The following is a 22611-nucleotide window of genomic DNA, read 5'->3' as shown; positions in this document are numbered from 1 at the left end:
GGATTTCTCCCCAGAAACAAGTCTGCATCTGTAACAAAAACAACCAAAGCTCTGTCAGGTGGCAGCAATGGACCTCTCAATCCAGGGATCCCTGAGTAAAATAAAATAGGTCTTGTTTAAATACCCTCTGTGAAAATGAGGACCAAACCAGGGAAACAGCCCAGAAAACACAAGGGACTGTGCTTCTTTCTGACCAGCACATCCCAGGGGAAGCCACCTAGAGACCTCTCCTCAGCACTCAGCCCAACAAGGTAGCTTCTGCCTCGCACCTAGGGAGACACCAAGTTGCCACAAAGTTCCCAAGGTGTCCCTGAGTGGGCGTCAGAACCTGCTGGAAAACCAGCTCTAGCTCTCTGAGAAGCTGTGTGGTAGTCCTCTGATTCCATTGGAAGCCCTTCCTGCCATAAGACACCCTGGACCAGAAAAGGCCATGGCATGCCCTATGCCAGCCTTTGTTGACACATATGTGACAGTTAAAATGCAAGCCTAAAGGCAGCTACACATCCAATATGAATTTACTGTGTGAATCCTTAGATATTTGTTTTGCAAAGTGCTCTAGATGTGGCAGATGGATGAAATCATCTCCATCAATTCTTATAAGGAGCCAATTTTACCTTCAAATACTAATTTCCATCTCTTCACAACCAGAAGGCTCAATGGAGTAAGAAGGTTCTGTTTGAATATAGGAGAAGCCTATGGGATTTGAAACTGTGCCCCTCCCAACCTTCAGTGGACATGAGAATAGCAACCCCCTATTCTGCTGCACACTGCTAGCTCCAGAGCAAGAACACAGAACTCATTCTAGAATATTTTTGGTTGAGATCAGCACTGGATCTGTGCCAGTTCCGGGTTGCAGGACCTGGGACAGCACAGTGCCTGGGGCCTGGTTCTGGAACATGAGCAAGGCCTAGATGGGGCAGGAGGAATGCAGCAGGGCATAGAGCAGGCAGGGAGATGGCTCAGGGTCACCTCCCCACAGGGCAGGCTCTGGAGATTACCTGCCAAAGAGCAGCACGCTCTCCCTCAAGCCATCTTTCTCCCTGAGAGAGCCTGAGGCTGGGCCCCAAAACCCCAAGCAAAAGGAGGTGTACCCATCTCCTGAAGTGAAATGACCTCTGCAAAGCTCAGCCCCAGGAAGGTGGGAGCAGTGGACTCAGGGAATCTGATGCCCAGAATTCCTGCCTCTACTGGCCCCAAAACTCAGATCCCCTACATAGGCTCCTCCATCCTTGTCCATGGTTCCCCCTCCACACCCCTGGACGAAGAACCTCCATTCCTCCTTGTAATTCCTCTTTGCTTCGGCTTCTCCTTACCGTGTCTCCCTCTTTCTTCCTCTCACTTGAGGACTTGCCCCATTCCCCCACCACTCACTCAGTGTCTCTCTTCCTGAAAGTCTCTTCCTCTGTCTCTTCCCAGGCCCTCATACCTTCTGCTCTGTGCAGCCCTGTCTAGGAAAACAGGGAACCACATCTCCTCTCTTTCCTGGTCTCCTGCCATGTTTCAGTCCACACCCTGCTCCCAGGGCATGACCATCCCATTTACAAAGGTTGCTTAGGCTGACCCTGGCTGCAGCAGTGAGGTCACCAGCCACCCCTGGACAGCCCATGGACAGAGAGACCTTGACATGTTGGTGGCCCAGCCATGATCCTCAAGCTGCTGGAGGATGGCTGCCTCCACAGCCTGGAAAGGAGGGCTCTGCAGGATCATGGAGCTCTGGTGCAGAATGGATTGGCCTTGAGGACCTAAAAAGATCCAGAAGCACACACCCAACTCCTCCTGCATGGTGGGGGAGCAGTGGGTCTCCCATCATTGTCCTCTTAGGGAAGACGCCCATTCCTCCATAAGGAAATTGGGAGGATTATGGGACTTCATGGGTATTACCAAGAAAACTGCCACTGATCAACCCCCTCAGAGCTCACCCAGACTGGTGCTGTTGAGGGGCAGCTGGTAGGGGGAAGCCAGTGCACAAAACTTGCCTTAATGCAGGGCCTCCTCACGGGTCTCACCAGGGCCATTCCTAACCCTTTGTTCAATCCTCACCATCACAATAGACTACTGCCTGGGGACAGACATCTGTCCTGCTGATCACCACACACCTCCTAAACCAGCAAGAGCCATGTGCTCAAGAACATCCATCAACAGAGTAAATAGAACCACCAACGGATCTAAATACAAGATGAGTCCACCTCCCCAGAAGGATTTCCTGGGCCCCTTGCAGTAAAGATCCCACAAAGGGTAATCTTGTGGCCATCCCCCATCACCACCATTTCTGCCAGTTTGTTTACTGTGTATGCAGGATTCACATTATGCATTCAAGGGGAGGGATGGTAGGTCCTGGTGAAAGCAGACGCTGACATGGAGAAAGAACCATGAAACGTTTATTAGGGGGATACCAGGAGTGACAAAGCACAGGGGACAGGATTGAAAACGGAAACACTCTGACCATTAGGCAGATCTGACACCATGTTCTAAATATACACTCTTCATAGCCTGGTTGTTACTGCTCAGGGAGGTCTTCAAATCTGAAACAGTCCTGTAAGGCAAAAGGATTGTGAGTTATTTCTTTTTTTTTTTAATTTTTATTTATGATAGTCACAGAGATAGAGAGAGAGAGAGAGGCAGAGACATAGGCAGAGGGAGAAGCAGGCTCCATGCACTGGGAGCCCGATGTGGGATTCGATCCCGGGTCTCCAGGATCGCGCCCTGGGCCAAAGGCAGGCGCCAAACCGCTGCGCCACCCAGGGATCCCTGGATTGTGAGTTATTTCAATGGGATCTTCTGTTTTGCTATATGCATTTTGCCTTCACAGTATACGTGAGGCTTTGGATCAACACTTGCATGTGTGGATGTCAGTGGGACCAGTACAGGAGCTGGTCCTCTTGTATTCACAGGGATCTGCAGAACATAGGTATGTTGCCATGACAGTTTGAAGGATAATGCTCTCCAGCCTGAAACCCAATAGTAGGTATAATACCCTGGTTCTTTGTTCACCCTCAGCTTCCAGGAGAGCAGAGCACCAGGGCCAGGAACCAGAGGCCTCCCATTTGATGCCACTACATAGTTCAGGGGCAAGGGAAGGATGCTAAAGGAAAGAACTTAGTATTCCCACACATCACCAAACATCTCTGAGAAGATGGGACTTCAAAGCATCTTGTCCTCCCAGTTGAATAGAAGCCATGACAATCAACTCAAAAGGAGTATATTCCAGACAGGCAGGAATTTGTGGCCAGGCCCACTCTGTTCCCACCTCCAGCGCAGCCACAGAGGGTTATGTATACTCAATAAGAACAAACACAGTGAAAGGAAATGGGAAGCCCAGTGTCCACACATAGAATCACAGCCTCTCATGGGTCAAACTGCTGCTGCCAGCCCCCTTCTGACCCCACCCACCCTGCTTCCCTCCCTGAGAAGGGATCTTCTACTGTCCACAGTGCTGTTCATGATGACAGATAACCCTGGAAAGATGTACATTTCTGGAGTCCCACAGGGAACCTGGAAAAGTGCTTTCTAAGAGGACCACAAACCCTACGAGTTAGTGGGAACCACCTCTGTGGATCTGCAGCACCGTTGATCAAATGATCCTTAGCTTAGGCACAGAGCAAGTGCAGAGTCCTTCAGTGCCAAGGACCACTGAGGAGCTGACTCTACATCACTGGATGCAAACAAATGTGGCTGGAGAGTAGGTGTGAAACTCCCATGGTGGGTCAGGGGAGACCCTGTCAGCTGGCACAGGTTCTCAAATGAGAACCCGATCACAGGCACACAACAGAAAACATGGGTGAGGTGTTGGCCCTGCAGGTTGTCACTGGTATTCCTTCCTCACAGCTGTTGGTCCCATGGACATTTTCTACTACACGTGTGTCACCTGGCAGAGTTCACAACTGTCTCACCCAGGACTCACCTGAAGGGATTCTGGGTTGTCCCCACCCCCACGGAAGAAACACAGATAACTTGGGAATCCCACCTTATCTAAGAACACTCAAATCTTCCCAAAGCACCAAAGCACGCAGCACAAAGTGCAAACTGACTCATAGCTTTTCAGATTTCCCAGCTGTGAGGAACACCAGAGACATATTCCCAGGTTAGTCTCTGGATCTGAAAAACCACAAGGCTGCCCCTCCCACATAACCAAAAACTAGAGGAGTCAACTAGACTGGCAGACTTTAGTGCAGAGAGAGGAGTCACCATCAAGTTATTTTTAGACACATACACACATACACACACACACACACACACACACACACACGGTGTGCATCCTGCAATCGTTCATCTCTAAGCATCTGTGGCTTCAGGAGGCACCACCTACGGTGAGGATCTCTAATAGAGAAGCCTATAGGCTCCTGGGTAAACATCCTGAATTTTGAAAGGTGAACATGCCTCAGACAGATCACAGGACACACCAAACAGATACTAGGCCAGGACAGGGTGCTGTCCAAAAAGGAATAATCTTCCAGAAATGGCTACAACGGAAAAATCACACAGCATTTATCTTAGCCATCTCCAGGTCCTTCTTAGGGATGGTAGTGCTATTCATCTCGAGAACTGGTCTAGATTCTGAATCTGACAAAGAATGAAGGTTTATTGTGGTTTGCGCACCCTCTATGCCTTCCTCCCCCATCTTGCACTCTTTCTCACACTCAGTCCCTTATCAGAATAGACGGCTTCCCACATGACCCAAGTGACTATTTTGCTAAGGGAGATAACATCACGTGATGTTAGGGAGACACTATAGGGCCCAGGGTTAAGTGTTTCCATAAGAAATCAACCAACAGAGGACAACACAGCGTACAACTGGCGGGAAATCAATACTGAAACTCGGTGAGCAAGCCACATCAAAGAAAATCATGTTTTCTTCATAGATTAATAATTGAACTGAGAATAGCCATGGGTGGGTACCCCCATGGTGGGATATCAATGCATCCTCCAAACGAATGGCATGCATTCTCTTCTCAGGCCACAGGTTGATGGTTCAATATTTCAGTCTACAGATGAGGCCTAGCATATGCGACTGGCCATTACAGAAATACTTAAGGAGTGTACTTAGACAATCGTATAGTCATGAGCAAAGAAAAAAATAGGTGGATTAAGCAGTAAAGCTGTGGTATTCTACTCATAACATTAAAGGAATAAATTACATGAACTGATGAATGCAGTACTGTAGATTCCAAATAAAAATAAAGGAAACTCCACAAACAGTAAATAAATGTCTTTTTTAAATAGTCTTTTTTTTTCCCCAAAAAAAGTCTTCACCACTAGGTCAAGGTGGGAAGAAGCTCAGGACCATCACCCCTCCAGGTACATTTCTTCAGGATGGAGTGATGGAGGGAGTAGAAGGGTCTGCAGTCAGGGGAGGGGCGGGAGCTCCAGCTGTCATGTGGACAGGTGCCCTGCTGCCTGGGGACACATGAGGAATATACCCTCCTGTTACCCCTTCAGACAAGCTGCTGTCCTTAGGTAGTGCTTGTGATTCTCTCCAGGACACACAACGATCACTCACAGGAACTGGATGGACGCTGAGAGGTGGTTTCATAGCGGCAATTGGGCTGCTGCACTTCACAAAGTGCCCCTTACCTCTCCCTGGAGGGTTCTGTATCTCAGGTCTTCCCGGGATCAGCTCCTGCCTCCTGTGTCTCTCAGGCAGACTTTCTTCCAGTAGGCCCAGTCTTGAACAGATAATGGATATCTATAAGAATCACAATACCACCACCTCTCTTGACAATAAACAGCGTAGCTGTCCTCCCACAAATGCCCGTAACAACGTTCGTCAACCTCCCGTACCTGTGTTTCAAGTAGGCTTTCTCCCTGCTTTGCTGCGCTATTTCCCTCTCCCAAATCCGAGCCTTGACCTGGGGGAGAAAAACACCTCCACCTTCAGTTGTGCCAGACTGTGCACCAAACAAAGAGGATGAAAAAGCAACCACTTACCCAGTTGTCTTGAGCATTCTTCTCATGAACTGCGATCTGAAAAAGCCAGCACACCAAAAGCCCATGGTTAAGGACTCGATGAGCCACTGCTGTCCCCGGCAGGAGGTGCCAAGGGTTCAGCACAGTGGGCAGAGCTCAGGTTACCTGGTGTCTGAAGGTCAGTTCTGACTCCTGCAGCTGTTCTTGCATTTCTTGGACTTGTTGCCTGTGAGTTACAATAGCTTTCATCAGATAAAGCCCATTATTGGGTAGGATTTTAAATAACTGGCCCATGTGGCCATCCTCCTCTTATCTGTCCCCTCATCCAATGTATCCTGGCACAGGAAACACTTGTCACATGATTACAAATGTACAGTTGGTTCAAAGCTATTGTTACATCCTCCCCTTACTCACTTTCCCACACCTGCAGGGTTCAGAGTTGATATAATTTCCTTACCTGTCTTCAATCATTCCCTAATTTATCCTGTGACAAGTGTCTTTTGTCATAAAGCTCTTCTCTCCTTTAAGTTCTATCCTTACCATGTTTCCCAGGGTGGCAAAGACCAGGGCCGTCAGATGGCACTACTGTGTTTTGGGTATGATTCAAACTACAACAAACTGCTTTCCTAAAATGAAGACAATTTACACCGTCCCCAGGGACTCTGGTGTGGATGAATTTTCCACAGAGTCAGGCCAGCGCTGGAGATCAGGGCATGTTTAGTAATGTAATTTTGTGGTTGTCTCTAAAAACTTCTATCTTTGTGTCTGTTCTCATTGGATGTCCTATGAATTTTTGTTTCCATTACTTGTTAATTGAGTCTAAATGTTGTACCAGGGCTAAAAATAAAGAGTTAACAGATATTTCAGGTGCTGCTAGTATTTAATAGCTGAACTCACTTGTATTTGTCTATTTCTTCTGTGGCTACTTTCAAATTTTTCTCTGTAGCTGACAGCTGATTCTTCTTTGCCACCAGTTCATAGTGTGTCTTTTTCAGTTTCCTAAGAAGGGAAAGGTATGTACATAGTCCAGTAGTCAAGGCCTGCAAGCTCTGTAGTTTTTTCTCCCAGGACTCTTGATGGCCTAGATTTGAATGTCCCTTCTCCCCTCCCCCGCCAGTAAACATACAGACTGACAACATGATCAGAGAAATGAATTGAACCCCACATTAGGGTTAAAGAAAACCAAACTCTGGCTGCTGCCAAGTCCCCTGCAATTAGAGCTGTCTTTATATTCTCTACTTCAATTCATTCATCATCAGGTCTTCAAATAACATTACACTTTGTGCCCTCTCAGAGTTGGTCTTTTGTTTGAGACGGTAAAGGCTCATTTCAGTTCAAAGTGAAAAGCCATGTCTGACCAACTATACCCATTAGGATGAAGCAGGGGATCAACATTAGTCCTATACCTCCTTGGGGAGCCCTGATTCTCAGGCCAAGGATGTGCCTGGACAAACAATCAGCCCAAAGAAAGCCTTCCAGAATATGGTTTCATCAGTATTGCAGCTCATTCCCAGTCATCTATAGGCTTTAGAAGTACAACACCTGCCTCCTCTTTGAACATCCCAGTGGAGGAAAAAGCCTATCTTAGTGCTGGCTATATGTACTGAAGTATAAAATTACGTGAACTGTCACATAGTCAGGGTGTTAACTCCAGGAAACAGATTTCAGGTAGAAAACTATCAACCACATGGAGTCAACCTACTTTCAGAAGACTGAGTTCATTGATAGTGAAGGTAGCAAAGGGCAATGCTTAGAAAGGCTGATTGGCTGTGTTGTGCTCATATTCTAACACTTGATTGACTCAAGAATCACATGCAAAAAGTCTCTTAGAAACTGAGACAAAAGCTCTAGACACAGAAAGACACTTGAGTTTGTGTCTGGTCTCTCAGGCAATCATGCAGCAAATGTTTTCTGGAAGGGCTGTAATGTAACGTCTCAGTTGTAAGGCGTTGAAGAGAGAAAGGTGGTCAAAGCACTGTACCTTCCCCCAAAAAAGAACTTACCAATGAACAAAAACAAGATACCGGTGAGAAAGAGCAGTCTCCACCCCTGCTGTGTTAAGGAATAACACCAAACTGAGACTCCAGGGAAGAGAAGGAACAGTTTTACTTTTCAACATGAATGAGGGACTCTAAGGTACTCATCTCCTCTTGAGAAAAAAAAAGTAAATACTGGACAAAAGAGGAAACTCTGGCTTGAATGCATCAAACTAACTAGCACAAGAAATAGGAGAACAAGATGGAGAAGAGGGTAGCCTCGGAGAAAGCTAGCCTGGCAGTTGGAACCAATCTCCCCAGTACTTATCAGTAAATTCTGGAACAGGCAAGTGAACTGCAAAGAAGCTGAACAACTTTATAGGCACAGGCTTAGGAGGAAACAAGTGAATCTCAGGGTCAGCCAGCAATGGTGAGCCCTGGTGAAACTACAGGCTTTGGTTGGGACCCAAGAGGGTCACACACAAAAAATCAGGTGAATGGGAAATACCCTGGCCTTCTTAAGAATTGAGCCTGCAATGAATGATCTCAACTGCACACTGGATGAAGTGATCCAGTACTGCTGGCGCCCCAACCTACTTTCCAGAAACTCCCACTATTTCTGCAGCAAGAGAATTCCACTTTTCTCTACACATTCTTGACCCAAGTCTCATACTAAACAAATGACCTCATTTAGGGCTGATAAGAACTTGTAATCAGACTGAAACCTAAAGGACAATGTAGACAGACCCAAAGGGGATCCAGGTATCAAAGGGATTAATGCTGTTATGTACTCTCTTCTACCCCAAGTAAATCACACAACAACATGTGACAAGCAGTTAGAAGAGAAAGCAAAAGGCAGGTTCCAGAAATCAAGGTAGGCAAGGCAGACACCAATTCTACTGAATACATTTGGCAAAAATACTGTAGATCCTATTCTAAAAGGAAGACAATTTTCCATACTGGCCACCACATAAATTCATACAACAGTATTTGTGACAATTAACACAGGAATATCTTACTCTTCTGCAGCCACTTTTGTCTGTTCATAGAATTCAGCCAAGGTATCCATTTTCTTCTTCAGCTGTTTCAATTCTGCTTCCTTCGTTGTTTTCACGGAACTCAATGCATTGCACTTGTCTTCCAGGACCTTTTTACTGTCTGTAAAGGATGGTTTTCTTCTGTGTGTGTGCACATGACCTGAGAACTTGCTTGTGACGGGGGAAGGAGAAGGGTAATGACCTACAGGACAGGAAGGCATTCTTTCCCTTCCCAATGCACACTCGTTGCCACCACATGGGGATATATTCCCCCCAAACCACATACCTTCCAGGTCATATTTCTTGGACCTCAAGACTCTCAGCTCTGGATCTTCAAATTCATCTTGCAACTTAAAGACAGATATGAGAAAAGACATTCAAGCAATCATGATCGCAGAACAATGTGAGCGTACCTAATAGGACAGGATCATTCAGTACAAGAAAGAAAGATCTTGAGCCATAAATGGAAGAGGGTGAAAGTAAGGAAGGTGGAAAATAGTTCAAGTCGAAGAACTCATAAATGGCTTTCCCCTATTCACATTGAAAATTGTATGTTAAGCATTAAGAGAAGGAATGGACTGTATAACTTGGCTAGCTATCACCCTTCATCTCTCAAATATCTTATAGGATTTTCTACATTTCTCAGAGGGCAGGGCTGAATGATGTGATAATTGCCTAGCTATGAAAATAAACCATACTTCCTACTCCTTGAAATAGCAAAACTCATCATAGTGGTCCTAAGTGAAATTCAGCTCACTGTTCAGAAGGAGTGTCTGTTCCCAGATTCCCACTCTCAACTGTGGTAAACAGCAAGCAAATAGGTGCACTCATCTCACTCAATGAACAAAAAGCCTCCCAAGCTACATTATGGTAAAACTCAACAGCCAACACTTTAAATTTTTTTATTTTATTTAAATTAAAATTTTAAAAATTAATTAAATTAACATATATTATTAGTTTCAAAGAGAGAATTCAGTGATTCATCAGTTACATATCACACCCAGTACTTATTACATCATGTGCCCTCCTTAATGTCTATCACCCAATTACCCCATCCCCTAATCCATCTCCCTTCCAGCAACCTGAATTTTGTTTCCTACAGTTAAAGTCTCTGCTATCTTGTCTCCCTCTCTGATTTTGTCTTATATCTCGCTCCCTCCCACTATGATCCTGTTTTGTTTCTTAAATTCCACATATGAGTGAAATCATATGATAATCATCTCTCTCTGACTTATTTCACTTAGCATAATATCCTCTAATACCATCAAGCATTGTAAATGGTAACACTTCATTTTTTGATGGCTAAGTAATATTCCATTATATAAATACATATATATATTCCATTATGTGTGTATGAATATATATATAGGAAAGGGAAATATATAAATATAAATATATATATAAATATAAATAAATAAATATATATATATATATATATATATATATATATATATATTCACACACTACATTGTCTTCATCCATTCATCTGTCAATAGACATCTGGGCCTTTTCCATAGTTTAGCTATTGTGGACATGCTGCTATAAACATTTGGGTGCAGGTACTCCTTCAGATCACTAGGTTTGTATCCTTTGGGTAAATAGCTAGTAGTCCAATTGCTGGGTCATAGGGTAGCCCTACATTTAACTTTTTGAGGAACCTCAATACTTTTTCCCAGAGTGGCTACAGCAGCTTACATTCCCACCAGCAGTGTAAGAAGATTCCCCTTTCTCAGAATCCTCACCAACATTTCTTGTTTCTTGACCTGTTAATTTTAGCCATTCTGACTGGTTCAAGGTGGTATTTCATTGTTACTTTGATCTGTATTTCCCTGATGCCAAGTGATGTTGAACATTTTTTCATGTGCTTGTTGGCTGTGTGTAGGTCTTCTTTGGTGAAACGTCTGTTTGTGTCTTCTGCCCATTTCTTGACTGGATTATTTGCCTTTTTGATGTTGAGTTTGATAAGTCCTTTATAGTTTTTGGATACTTGCCCTTTATCTGATGAGAGATTTACAAATATTGTCTCCCATTCTGTAGGTTGTCTTTTGGGTTTGTCAACTGTTTTCTTTGCTGTGCAAAAGCTTTTTATCTTGATGAAGTCCAAATGGTTCCTTTTTACTTTTGGTTCTCTTGTCTTTGGATACATATCCAGCAAGAAGTTGCTGTGGCCAAGGTCCAAGAGGTTGCTGCCTGTGTCCTCTCTAGGATTTTGATGGTTTCCTGTTTCACATTTAGGTCTTTATCCATTTTGAGTTTATCTCTTTGTATGGTTTAAGAAAGCTGTCCAGTTTCATTCTTCTACATAATGCGGTCCAATTTTCCCAACACTATTTGTGAAGAAACAGTCTTTTCTCCATTGGATATTATCTCCTACTTTGTCGAAGAGGAGTTGACCACAGTGTTGAGGGTCCATTTCTGGGTTCTCTATTCTGTTCCATTAATCTATGTGCCTGTTTTTATGCCAGTACCATATGGTCTTGATGATTAAAGCTTTGTAATATAGCTTGGGGTCTGGAATTGTGATGCCACCAACTGGTTTTCTTTTTCAGTGTTCCTCTGGCTATTTTTCTTTTCTGGCTCCATACAAATTTTACTATTGGTTAGTATCTGGATCAGAATTTTGGCATCCATGTTTATCAGGGATACTTGTCTGTAATTTTCCTTTTTGGTGGAGTCTTTGTCTGGTTTGGGGATCAATGTAATGCTGGCATCATAGAATGAGTTTGGAAGTGTTCCTTCCATTTCTATTTTTTGAAACAGCTTCAGAAGAATAGGTATTAATTCTTCTTTAAATAGTTTGTAGAATTCACCTGGGAAGCCATCTGGTCCTGAACTCTTGTTTGTTGGGAGACTTTTGATGACTACTTCCATTTTTTTGCTGGTTGTGGGTCTGTTAGGTTTTCTATTTCTTCCTGTTTCAGTTTTGATAGTTTAGATGTTTCTAGGAGTGCATCCAGTTCTTCCAGATTGCCCAATTTTTTTGGCATATAGTTAGTTGTCCATAATATGTTCTCATAAAGTTTGTATTTCTTCCATGCTGGTTGTGATTGCCTCTCTTTCAATCATGATTTCATTCATTTGGATCCTTTCTCTTTTTTTTGATAAGTCTGGCTATGGGCTTATTGATCTTATTAATTATTTCATAGAACCAACTCCTAGTTTCACTGATCTGTTCTACTCTTTTTTTGGTTTCCATTTCATTGATTCCTGCTCTAATCTTTATTATATCTCTTTTCCTGCTCGATTTAGGTTTTATTTGCTATTTTCTCCAGCACCTACAGATGTAAGGTTAGGTTGTGAATTTCAGATTTTTCTTGTTTCTTGAGAAAGGTTTATATTGCTATATATTACTCTCCTAGGACTGCCTTTGCTGCATCCTAAAGGTTCTGAATCTTTTTTTTTTTTTCATTTTCATTTGCTTCCATGAATTTTTTAAATTCTTCTTTAATTTCATGGTTGACCCATTCATTCTTTAGTAGGATGTTCTTTAATCTCCATGTATTTTTGTTCCTTCCAAATCTTCTCCTGTGATGAAGTTCAAGTTTTAAAGAATTGTGGTCTAAGAATATACAGGGAATGATTCCAATCTTTTGGTACCAACTGAGACTTGATTTATGACCTAGTAAGTGATCTATTCTGGACAATGTTCCATGTTCACTGTAGAAGAATGTGCATTCTGTTGCTTTAGGGTGAAATGCTCTAAATATATCTGGGAAGTCCATCTTGTCCAGAGTGTCAAAATACTTGTTTCCTTTCAATAATCAACTTGTACCACATCCTGATTCTTGACTTTCCTCTCTCAGACTGCATGTTAGCAGGTGTACACTGAAGGGTGTAATTTAAATTTTCATTAAGCAGTTCAAATATTTTGATGTTCTCCTTCAACAAAACTTATATTAAATGAGTAATAATTATTCATTACTTGGGGCACCTGGGTGGTATGGTTGGTTGATATCTGACTCTTGGTTTTAGTTCAAATCCTGATATCAGAGTCAAGGAATTGAGTCCTGCATCAGGCTACACACTCAGCACGGAGACTGCTTGGGATTCTCTCTCTCTCTCTCTCTCTCTCTCTCTGACCACCTCTCTCTCAAACAAATAAATATTTAAATAATAATAATCATAACAATAATAATAATTCACTACTTATACTTATGTCATTAGAACACAATTCAAGCAAAGAAGGGTTTATTACCTTCAATTTAGGAGTTTCATCAGAGAGAAACATATTTTCTGTCTTAGTTTCTGATAGATGTTTCTTTGCTTCCCTGATCTATAAAACATATGAAAAAGGAATCAGAATTTAAAAATAGCATAGAGCTAGACAACCTATCTTCTAATGTGTGACTCCTTTCACAAAAAAAGAGGAAGTGCTCTACATCCGTGATGATTATCTTGAATTGGTACTGTTTCTGGATCACATGGAATAGGTCAGTAGAATGAACTACCAGAGGTGGAAGTAACTGAGATGAAATCACAAAAAATATTTGAAAGAATGTCTATACCTTCTGCTCCCAAATGGATATTTCTTCAGCAAGTTCTCTGCTTTCTTTCTCAAACCAATTTATCTTCTCAGTTATTTGCTGTAAATTAACTAAAAGGAGAGGAAACAATTTCTAAGATTATTAGCAAAACCAGTGACATCGAATAATTCCAGTGTATTAGCAGCGGAGACCCAGTATCTGACACTTCGGTGTAACTAACTTTTCAGCATTCCCATTGTGGCTGAAGAAAGCAAGTTTTCGCAGCATTTGAAACCTAGATGACCTTATTTCAGTGAGATCCCTACTTAAAATATTTTCAAAGATAAAGAACTGCAATAAAACATCTTCTAATTTTTCTCCCATCTGTAAACACCATTCTTGGAAAATTTAATCACTTTAAATGCTTATGTCATCACCAGAGATGTAAGAGAAAAATCAAGCAACCTATCAACTTACATTTCTCTCCTCCAATGATTAAGGTACATAAATAATTCCTTGCAAACAACCTAAAAAGAACAAAACCATCTTTGACTCCTGGTTTGTGTCACATCCACTTCCAGGTGCTACTTGGAATTCCACACAAGGAAAGCTCAAAATGTCAATTGACTGACTACTCAAAGGCCTTCAGTGACTTCCTGCTGTTCACAGACTTTTATGAACCCTAGGCTGGGGGCTCTGGAGGACAAGGTCTTTGGAATCAAACATGTCACCACATTACACACAATCCCTGGAGGGCATGGATAACTCACAGTCCCCAGAAGCCAAGCTTTTTTCATCCCAACATGAGAATGTTACCCTCCACCCTTACGGGAAAACAACACTCATGAAGTATCCTATCACAGGTGGATTACACATGTAAGCTCTAGAACTACACAGACTCCTGTAACAGGCATTTAATTCTCTTAGCCAACCACAAAGTACAAACTTCTCTTCTACTGCCTCAGTGTGAGAGCTCTCATGCCCTGAGATCTCTCTTCTCACCACCAGTACTGTGGTACTCAAAGTGAGAAACACCAGCACTCAAGGCTTTGCTAAGTGCCAGTCACCACCATGGCTCTCAACAGACAGCATCATGGAATCACTACAATCCATGAAGCCCTGAAATAATACATTACCCCCATTTGCACATGCTCATTTCCACTCATTTGTTCCCCTGGAAGGAAAGGCTCCCTCCACTGCAGACTCAAACCATGGTTTAAACCTCTCTTGTGACATACACTGCCTGGCAATATCTGGCTTCTTGTCTAAGTTTAGCCTTTTTGATAGGCTCAAAAGAGTGTTTTCTAACCTTCACATTTCACCAAGAGCCAAGTCAGGCTTCTATTATCACTTGCCTCCTAAACATCTCTATGAAAAATTACACTCTTTCTCTTCTCCCTACTCCCATAAAATGTTCCTCCTCCTCACCTCTTAAGAGATGGCAACTCCCTCCACATTGTCACTTAGATCCCAAATGGGGAACAGGAAGATTTTCAAGAGTTAACAAGTCAATTACACATCAGAAGTCACCATATTTATCCCTAGTTGAATTATACCCACGTCAAACAGCAGTACTGAGAAAATATTACAAAGAAAACTAAAGCCTAAAATCTTACCTTGATATTCTTGAGGCTCTACCTAAGAGAGGAAGAAACAAAATTAACTTTGATGTCAAAACATATTATTAGGAGGAAGGCCCAGCCCTGGAGAAGCGAGAACTTTAAAAATCCCTGCTGGAGTTTTCCCTGACAGAAAAGGGCTTAGCAGGGAAATCAGGCAGAACCGCTAGAGGGGCAGTGAAGCCCCCTCCAGCAAGAGTCCCAGAGTCACTATAAGAGGAGGGGCGCCCAGGGGGAGGGGGCAGGCAAAGCTCACTGCAAACCACAGTCTAATCTCGGTAAAGGGCCGGAGCACCACAGCCCTCCAGGGCATTTGGGAGAAGCCAGTCGGTTAGGCGAGCCAGCTCTGTACAGAGGTGGCTGTCCACTGTCTCCTTCGGGAGAGTTGGTCCCCGGGAGTGCGGGTCCAGCAGCCCAGGGCCCCGGATCCCTGGGCGCCCAAGTGAACAAAGCCGTCAATCCTGCATTTCCCCTGGGACAGGCGGAAGCAGGGAGGGCACAGGAAAGCGAGGACTCTCTGGTCACCAGACCCACCCGCAAGCTGTGCAGATCAGTGCACCTCCACCTGCCCCCGGGAGCATCTAGCCCAGGGCGGACTGGGAGACTGCAGTTAGTTACTTGCAGGGAGATCAACTCCAGAGCTGGAAATCTGGCTACTGCCATTCTTATTCCTCTTTGTTTCACCGTGTGCCCAGGAGAGGCAGGGCCTCTAAGGAACAAAGGCCTTACAGGACAAGCAGCTCATACTGAGCCCAGCACCTGGCAAGGGGTGGGGCATCTTCACCCAGGCACAGACACCTGAGAATCAGCACAGCAGACCCCTCCCCCAGAGGAACTGCTGGAAGAACAAAGGAAGAGCAAGTTTACTGACCAAGTGGCACTGGAAAGCTACAGGACTGAGAGAAAATAGTATATAGAGCTAGAGGGTCCTTTTTTTTTTTTCTTTTTCTTGTTTCTGGTTTTCCATTAACACTCCATTTTATATCAGACTAAAAATTTCCATTATTTTTTCTCCTTTCCCATGTTAACTACAGTTTTTTACCAGCTCTTCATTTTTTGGCTGGGTACAGTATACTTTATTGATGGTACATGACAAGGTAGGGTTCCCCAAGCCCCTCCCCTTCCTCAGGGTCTGGGATATAAATTGGAGGTCAGGAGATTCTCAGTGTGTTGGGGGATTAATTTGGGGCAGGGACTCCCCAGCAGCTGAGGGCCTCTCTCTTCCTCTTGTTCTTGCTGGGGCTGGTGGTTCAGGAGGCTCTTACTCCTTGGAGGCCATGTGGACCATGAAGTCCACCACCCAGTTGCTGTAGCCAAATTCATTGTCATACAAGGAAATGAGCTTGACAAAGTGGTCATTGAGGGCAATGCCAGCCCCGGCATCGAAGGTGGAAGAGTGGGTGTCACTGTTGAAGTCGCAAGAGACAACCTGGTCCTCAGTGTAGCCCAGGATGCCCTTGAGGAGGCCCTCCAATGCCTCCTTCACCACCTTCTTGATGTCATCATATTTGGCAGCTTTCTCCAGGTGGCATGTCAGATCCACAACTGACATGTTGGGGATGGGGACATGGAAGGCCATGCCAGTGAGCTTTCCATTCAGCTCAGGGATGACCTTGCCCACAGCCTTGGTGGCACCAGTGGAAGCAGGGATGATGTTCTGAGTATCCCCTCGGCTGTCATACCACAGCTTCCCAGAGGGGCTGTCCATGGTCTTCTGGGTGGCAGTGATGGCATGGACAGTGGTCAAGAGGCCCTCCATGATGCCGAAGTGGTCATGAATGACTTTGGCCAGAGGAGCCAAGCAGTTGGTGGTGCAGGAGGGATTGCTGACAATCTTGAGGGAGTTGTCATACTTCTTATGGTTCACGCCCATCACAAACATGGGGGCATCAGCAGAAGGAGCAGAGATGATGACTCTCTTGGCCTCACCCCTCAAGTGAGTCCGGCCTTCTCCATGGTGGTGACGACCCCAGTGGACTCCACAACATACTCAGCACCAGCATCACCCCATTTGATGTTGGCAGGATCTCACTCCTAGAAGAAGGAAATGGACTCCCCATTGATAACAAGTTTCCCGTTTTCAGCCTTGACCATGCCATGGAATTTGCCGTGGGTAGAACCGTACTGGAACATGTGCACCATGTAGTTGAAGTCAATGAAGGGGTCATTGACGGCGACAATATCCACTTTGCCAGATTTAAAAGCAGCCCTGGTGACCAGGTGCCCAATACAGCCAAATCCGTTCACTCTAACCTTCACCATCGTGTCTCAGGGATGTGGCTGGCACTGTACCAGAAGACGCGGCTGTCTGTCGAATGCAGAGGAGCATACAGCCCAGCTCTTCATTTTTAAGTTTTTTCCTTTTTGACTTTCATATTTCTACAATTAAATGTCTTAGATATATTTTTCATTTCTGGATTCCCTTCAACGTATTCAATTTAATTTTGGTAGATATATGAGATACAGATTTTTGTTTTTTGCTTTTTCTGCCTTGCTTTGTTTTACAAGAGTGGAAGTTAATACCTTCTAAAACAGGATGAACATACACCCAGAACCAAGTGGAATACTGTGTTAGTTCATTCTGTGAGATTACATTCTATTTTCCTTCCCATTCTGCCCCCCTATTTATCTTGTTTATATTTTGGTGGTCAGTGTTGGGGCTGTCTAGAAGTATTGCTGGTTTATATAAATTTGGGATTGAGCATCTTCTAACATACAGAACAAAATACCCTTGGAACCAAAAGAATCACCCAGAAGGACCCCTCAGGTAGACTACATTCTCTCTCCACTACCACTTCCTCACGACTGCCATCTCCTCACCACACCTTTTTTTTCCCTTTTCCTCTTTTTTTCTTCTTTTTCTTTTTTCTTCTTCATGTGTTTTTAATTTTTGGCTTTTTCTACTTTGTATTAAAATTTGTTTTTCACTTCAGTGGTCCTTTTGATTTATTTTGTTCTGTACTTCTTTTTCTTTTATTTTCTGGTCTCTTTCCTCTTCAGAATCATCTAGGGTGTATTTTATTTATGTTGTGGTTGATATTTTTGACTCATCCCACTCATACAGCCACAATGCACTGGACAAAATAACTAGAAGGAAGAATTCACCACAAAAGAAAGAACCAGAAACAGTACTCTCAGCAACAGAGTTACAGAATTTGGATTTGAATATGATGTCAGGAATTCAATTCAGAAGTACAATTATAAAGCTACCAGTTGCTCTGTCAACAAAGCATAGAGGACTCTAGAGATTTCATTACTGCAGAATTGGGATCTAATCAGGCCAAAATTAAAAATAGATTAAATGAAATGCAATCCAAACTGGAAGTTCTAACTGCTAGGTTTAATGAGGTAGAAGAGAGAGTGAGTGACATATAAGAAGTTGATGGTAAGGAAGGAAGCTGAGGTAAAAAGGAAAACAATTAAGAGCCCATGAAGAAAGGCTTAGGGAAATAAATGATAGCTTCAGAAAGAAGAATATATTTCTGATTGGGATCCCAGAAGAGGCTGAGAGAGAGAGAGAGGACCACAAAGTGTATCTGAACAAATCATAGCTGAGAACTTCCCAAATATGGAGAAAGGAAACAGGCATTCAGATACAAGAGAAAGAGAGGACCCACCCACAAAAAATAAATAAAAACAATTCAACACCTCAACACTTAATAGTGAAACTTGCAAATTTCAAAGATAAAGATAAAATTCTTGCAGCACAAAACAGATTCTTAACTTATATGGTGAGAAATATCAGATTAACAGCAGACCTCCCCACAGAGACCTGGCAGGCCAGAAAGGGCTGGCATGATATATATAGGGTACTAAATGAGAACAATGTGCAGCCAAGAATACTTCATCCAGCAAGACTGTCATTCAGAATAGAAGAAAAGATAAAGAGCTTCCAGGATAGGCAGAAACTGAAAGAATGTGTGACCACCAAAACGGCTCTGCAAGGAATATTAAGGGGGATGCTGTAAAAGAGGAAGCCCAAAGAAATAATTCACAAAAACTGACTGAATAGGTAATATGATGACACTAAATTCATATCTTTCTGTAGTTACTCTGAATATTAATGGGCTAAATTATCCCATCAAAAGATGCAGGGTATTGTACTGGATAAAAAAGCAAGATCCATCTATTTGCTGTCTACAAGAGACTCATTTTAGACCTAAGGACACCTCCAGCCTGAAAATTAAGGGGTGGAGAACCATTTACCATTCAAATGGTCCTCAAAAGAAAGCAGGGGTAGCAATCCTCATATCAGATGAATTAAAGTTTATCCCAAAGACTGTAGTAAGAGATGAAGAGGGACACTACAACATACTTAAAGGGTCTATCCAACAAGAGGACACAACAATCATGAATATTTATGCCCTCATGCGGGAGCTGCCAAGTGTAACAATCAATTAATAACCAAGGTAAAGACGTACTTAGATAATAATACACTAATAGGAGGAGACTTCAACATGGCACTTTCAGCAAGTGACATAACTTCTAAGCACAACATCATCATAGAAACAAGGGCCTTAAATCATACACTGGACCAAATGGATTTCACAGATATATACAGAACTTTCCATCTGAATGCATATTCTTCTCAAATGCACATGGAATTTTCTCCAGAATAAACCACATATTGGGTCACAAATCAGGTCTCAATCAATACCAAAAGATTGGGATTGCCTGCAATATTTTCAGACCACAATTCTTTGAAACTAGAACTCAATCACAAGAAGAAATTTGGAAGAAACTCAAACACATGGAGGTTAAACAGCATCGTACTAGGATGAATTGGTCAACCAGAAAATTAGAGAATAATTTAAAAGATTCATGGAAACTAACGAAAATGAAAATACAACTGTTCAAAATCTTTGGGATACAGCAAAAGCGGTCCTAAGAGGGAAACACATCGCAATACAAGCCTCCCTCAAAAATTGGAAAAAACTTAAATACACAAGCTAACCTCATACATAAAGGAACTGGAGAAAGAAAAGCAAATAAAACCTACACCAAACAGAAGAAGAGAGATAATAAAGATTGGAGCAAGAACTCAATGACATAGACACCAGAAGAACTGTAGAACAAATCAACAAAACCAGGACTTGGTTCTTTGAAAGAATTAATAAGATAGATAAACCCCTCGCCAACCTTATTAAAAAGAAAAAAGATTCAAATTAATAAAATCATGAATGAAAGAGGAGAGATCACAACCAATACCAAGGAAATACAAACTATTTTAAAAACATATTATGAGCAGCCATATGCCAAGAAATTAGGCAATCTAGAAGTGGATGTATTTCTGGAAAACCACAAATTACCAAAACTGGAATAGGAAGGAAGAGAAAACCCGAACAGGCCAATAACCAGGGAGGAAATTGAAGCAGTCATCAAAAACCTCCCAAGACACAAATGTCCAGGGCCAGATGGCTTCCCAGGGGAATTCTATGAAATGTTTAAAGAAGAAATAATACCTATTCTAAAGATTTTCGAAGGATAGAAAGACATGGAATACCCCAAACTCGTTCTATGAGGACAGCATGACCTTGATTCCAAAACCAAAGACCGCACCAAAAAGGACCAATATCTCTGATGAACATGGATGCAAAAATTCTCAACAAGATCCTAGCCAATAGGATCCAACAGTACATTAAGATTATTTACCATGACAAAGTGGGATTAATCCCCAGGATGCAAGAGTGCTTCAACACTCATAAAAAAATCAAGGTGATAGATCATACCAAGAGAAAAAGACGAGAAAGATATGATCCTCTCAATATATACAGAAAAAGCATTTGACAAAATACATCATCCGTTCCTCATTAAAACTCTTCTAAGTGTAGGGATATAGGAAACATTCTTCAATATCTTAAAAGCCATTTATGAAAAGCCCACAGCAAATATCATTCTCAATGAGGAAACACTGGGAGCCTTTCCCCTAATATCAGGAACACGACAGGGATGTCCACTGTCACCACTGCTGTTCAACATAGTACTAGAAGTCCTAGCATCAGCAATCAGACAACAAAAAGAAAGAAAAGGTGCTCATATTGGCAAAGAAGAAGTCAAACTCTTCCTCTTCACAAATAACATGGTACTGTATATAAAAAACCCGAAAGAGAATGTGAACTGGTGCAGCCACTTTGGAAAACTGTGTGGAGGTTTGTCAAAGAGTTAGTAATGGATCTGCCCTACGACCCAGCAATTGCACTGCTGGGGATTTACCCCAAAGATACAGATGCAGTGAAATGCCGGGACACCTGCACCCGATATTTATAGCAGCAATGTCCACAATAGCCAAACTGTGGAAGGAGCCTTGGTGTTTATCAAAAGATGAACGGATAAAGAAGATGTGGCATATGTATACAATGGAATATTAATCAGCAATTAGAAATGACAAATGCCCACCATTTGCTTCGACATGGGTAGAACTGGAAGGTATTATGCTGAGTGAAGTTAGTCGATCAGAGAAGGACAAACATTATATGGTCTCATTCATTTGGGGAATAAAAAGTAGTGAAAGGGGGTAAAGGGGAAAGGAGAGAAAAAATGAGTGGGAAATATCAGAGAGGGCGACAGAACATGAGAGACTCCTAACTCTGGGAAATGAACAAGGGGTGGTGGAAAGGGAGGTGGGCGGGGGGTGGGGGTGACTGTGTGACAGGCACTGAGGGGGGCACTTGATGGGATGAGCACTGGATGTTATGCTATATGTTGGCAAATTGAACTCCAATTTAAAAAAAAAAAAAAGATTCCACCCCAAGATTGCTAGAACTTATATGATTAGCAATGTGGCAGGATACAAAAACAATGCCCAGAAATCAGTGCCATTTCTATACACTAGCAATGAGACTTGGGAAAGAGAAAATAAGGAGTTAATCCCATTTACAATTGCACCCAAAAGCATAAGATACCTAGGAATAAACCTAACCAAAGAGGTAAAAGATCTATACCCTAAAAACTACGAACACTTCTGAAAGAAATTGAGGAAGACACAAAGAGATGGAAAAACATTCCATGCTCATGGACTGGAAGAATTAATATGGTGAAAATGTCCATGCTACCCAGGGCAATTTACACATTCAATGCAATCCCGATCAAAACACCAAGGACTTTCTTCAGAGAGTTGGAACAAATCATCTTAAGATTCGTGTGGAATCAGAAAAGACCCCAAATACCCAGGGGAATATTAAAAAAGAAAACCAGAGCCTAGAGCATCACAATGCCAGATTTCAAGCTGTATTACAAAGCTGTGATCATCATCAGTGTGGTGGTGGCACAAAAACAGACACATAGACCAATAGAAGAGAATAGCTAATCCAGAAGTGGACCCTCAGCTCTATGGTCAACTAATATTCAACACATCAGGAACGACCATCCACTGGAAAAAGGACAGTCCCTTCAATAAATAGTGCTGGGAAAATTGAACAACCACGTGCAGAAGAATGAAACTAGACCATTCTCTTACACCATACACAAAGATAAACTCAAAATGGTTGAAAGATCTAAATGTAAGACAAGAATCCATCAAATCCTAGAGGAGAACACGGGCACAGCAACTTTTTGTTCCAACTTTGGGACTTGGCCACAGCAACTTTTTGTAAGATACATCTATGAAGGCAAG

The 22611-nt window shown here is 42.7% G+C and overlaps 1 protein-coding gene and 1 pseudogene across 24 annotated transcripts in view; both read right to left on the bottom strand.

Annotated features, from left to right (window-relative positions):
- Positions 1-2356: 2356 nt before the first annotated feature.
- The window catches only part of LOC112640290 (transport and Golgi organization protein 1 homolog), a 91351-nt gene continuing 71096 nt past the window's right edge, over positions 2357-22611 (bottom strand). For all 24 annotated transcript variants that reach the window (XM_049111333.1, XM_049111336.1, XM_049111335.1 and 21 more), the window contains 11 exons: positions 14997-15018; positions 13423-13511; positions 13113-13190; positions 9204-9267; positions 8900-9038; positions 6802-6903; positions 6070-6130; positions 5926-5961; positions 5779-5846; positions 5572-5663; positions 2357-2533 (listed from right to left, as the gene is read on the bottom strand). In XM_049111333.1, the coding sequence (XP_048967290.1) occupies positions 2517-2533; positions 5572-5663; positions 5779-5846; positions 5926-5961; positions 6070-6130; positions 6802-6903; positions 8900-9038; positions 9204-9267; positions 13113-13190; positions 13423-13511; positions 14997-15018 (768 nt within the window). In that variant the 3' untranslated portion in view covers positions 2357-2516. The remainder of the gene's footprint in view (positions 2534-5571; positions 5664-5778; positions 5847-5925; positions 5962-6069; positions 6131-6801; positions 6904-8899; positions 9039-9203; positions 9268-13112; positions 13191-13422; positions 13512-14996; positions 15019-22611) is intronic.
- LOC125755276 (glyceraldehyde-3-phosphate dehydrogenase-like) lies at positions 15028-19528 on the bottom strand (annotated as a pseudogene).

Source organism: Canis lupus, chromosome 6 (assembly GCF_003254725.2).
Source record: "Canis lupus dingo isolate Sandy chromosome 6, ASM325472v2, whole genome shotgun sequence".
NCBI lineage: Eukaryota > Metazoa > Chordata > Mammalia > Carnivora > Canidae > Canis > Canis lupus.
Note: the sequence above shows the minus strand (reverse complement) of the source record. Positions and strands in the feature narration are given on the sequence as shown.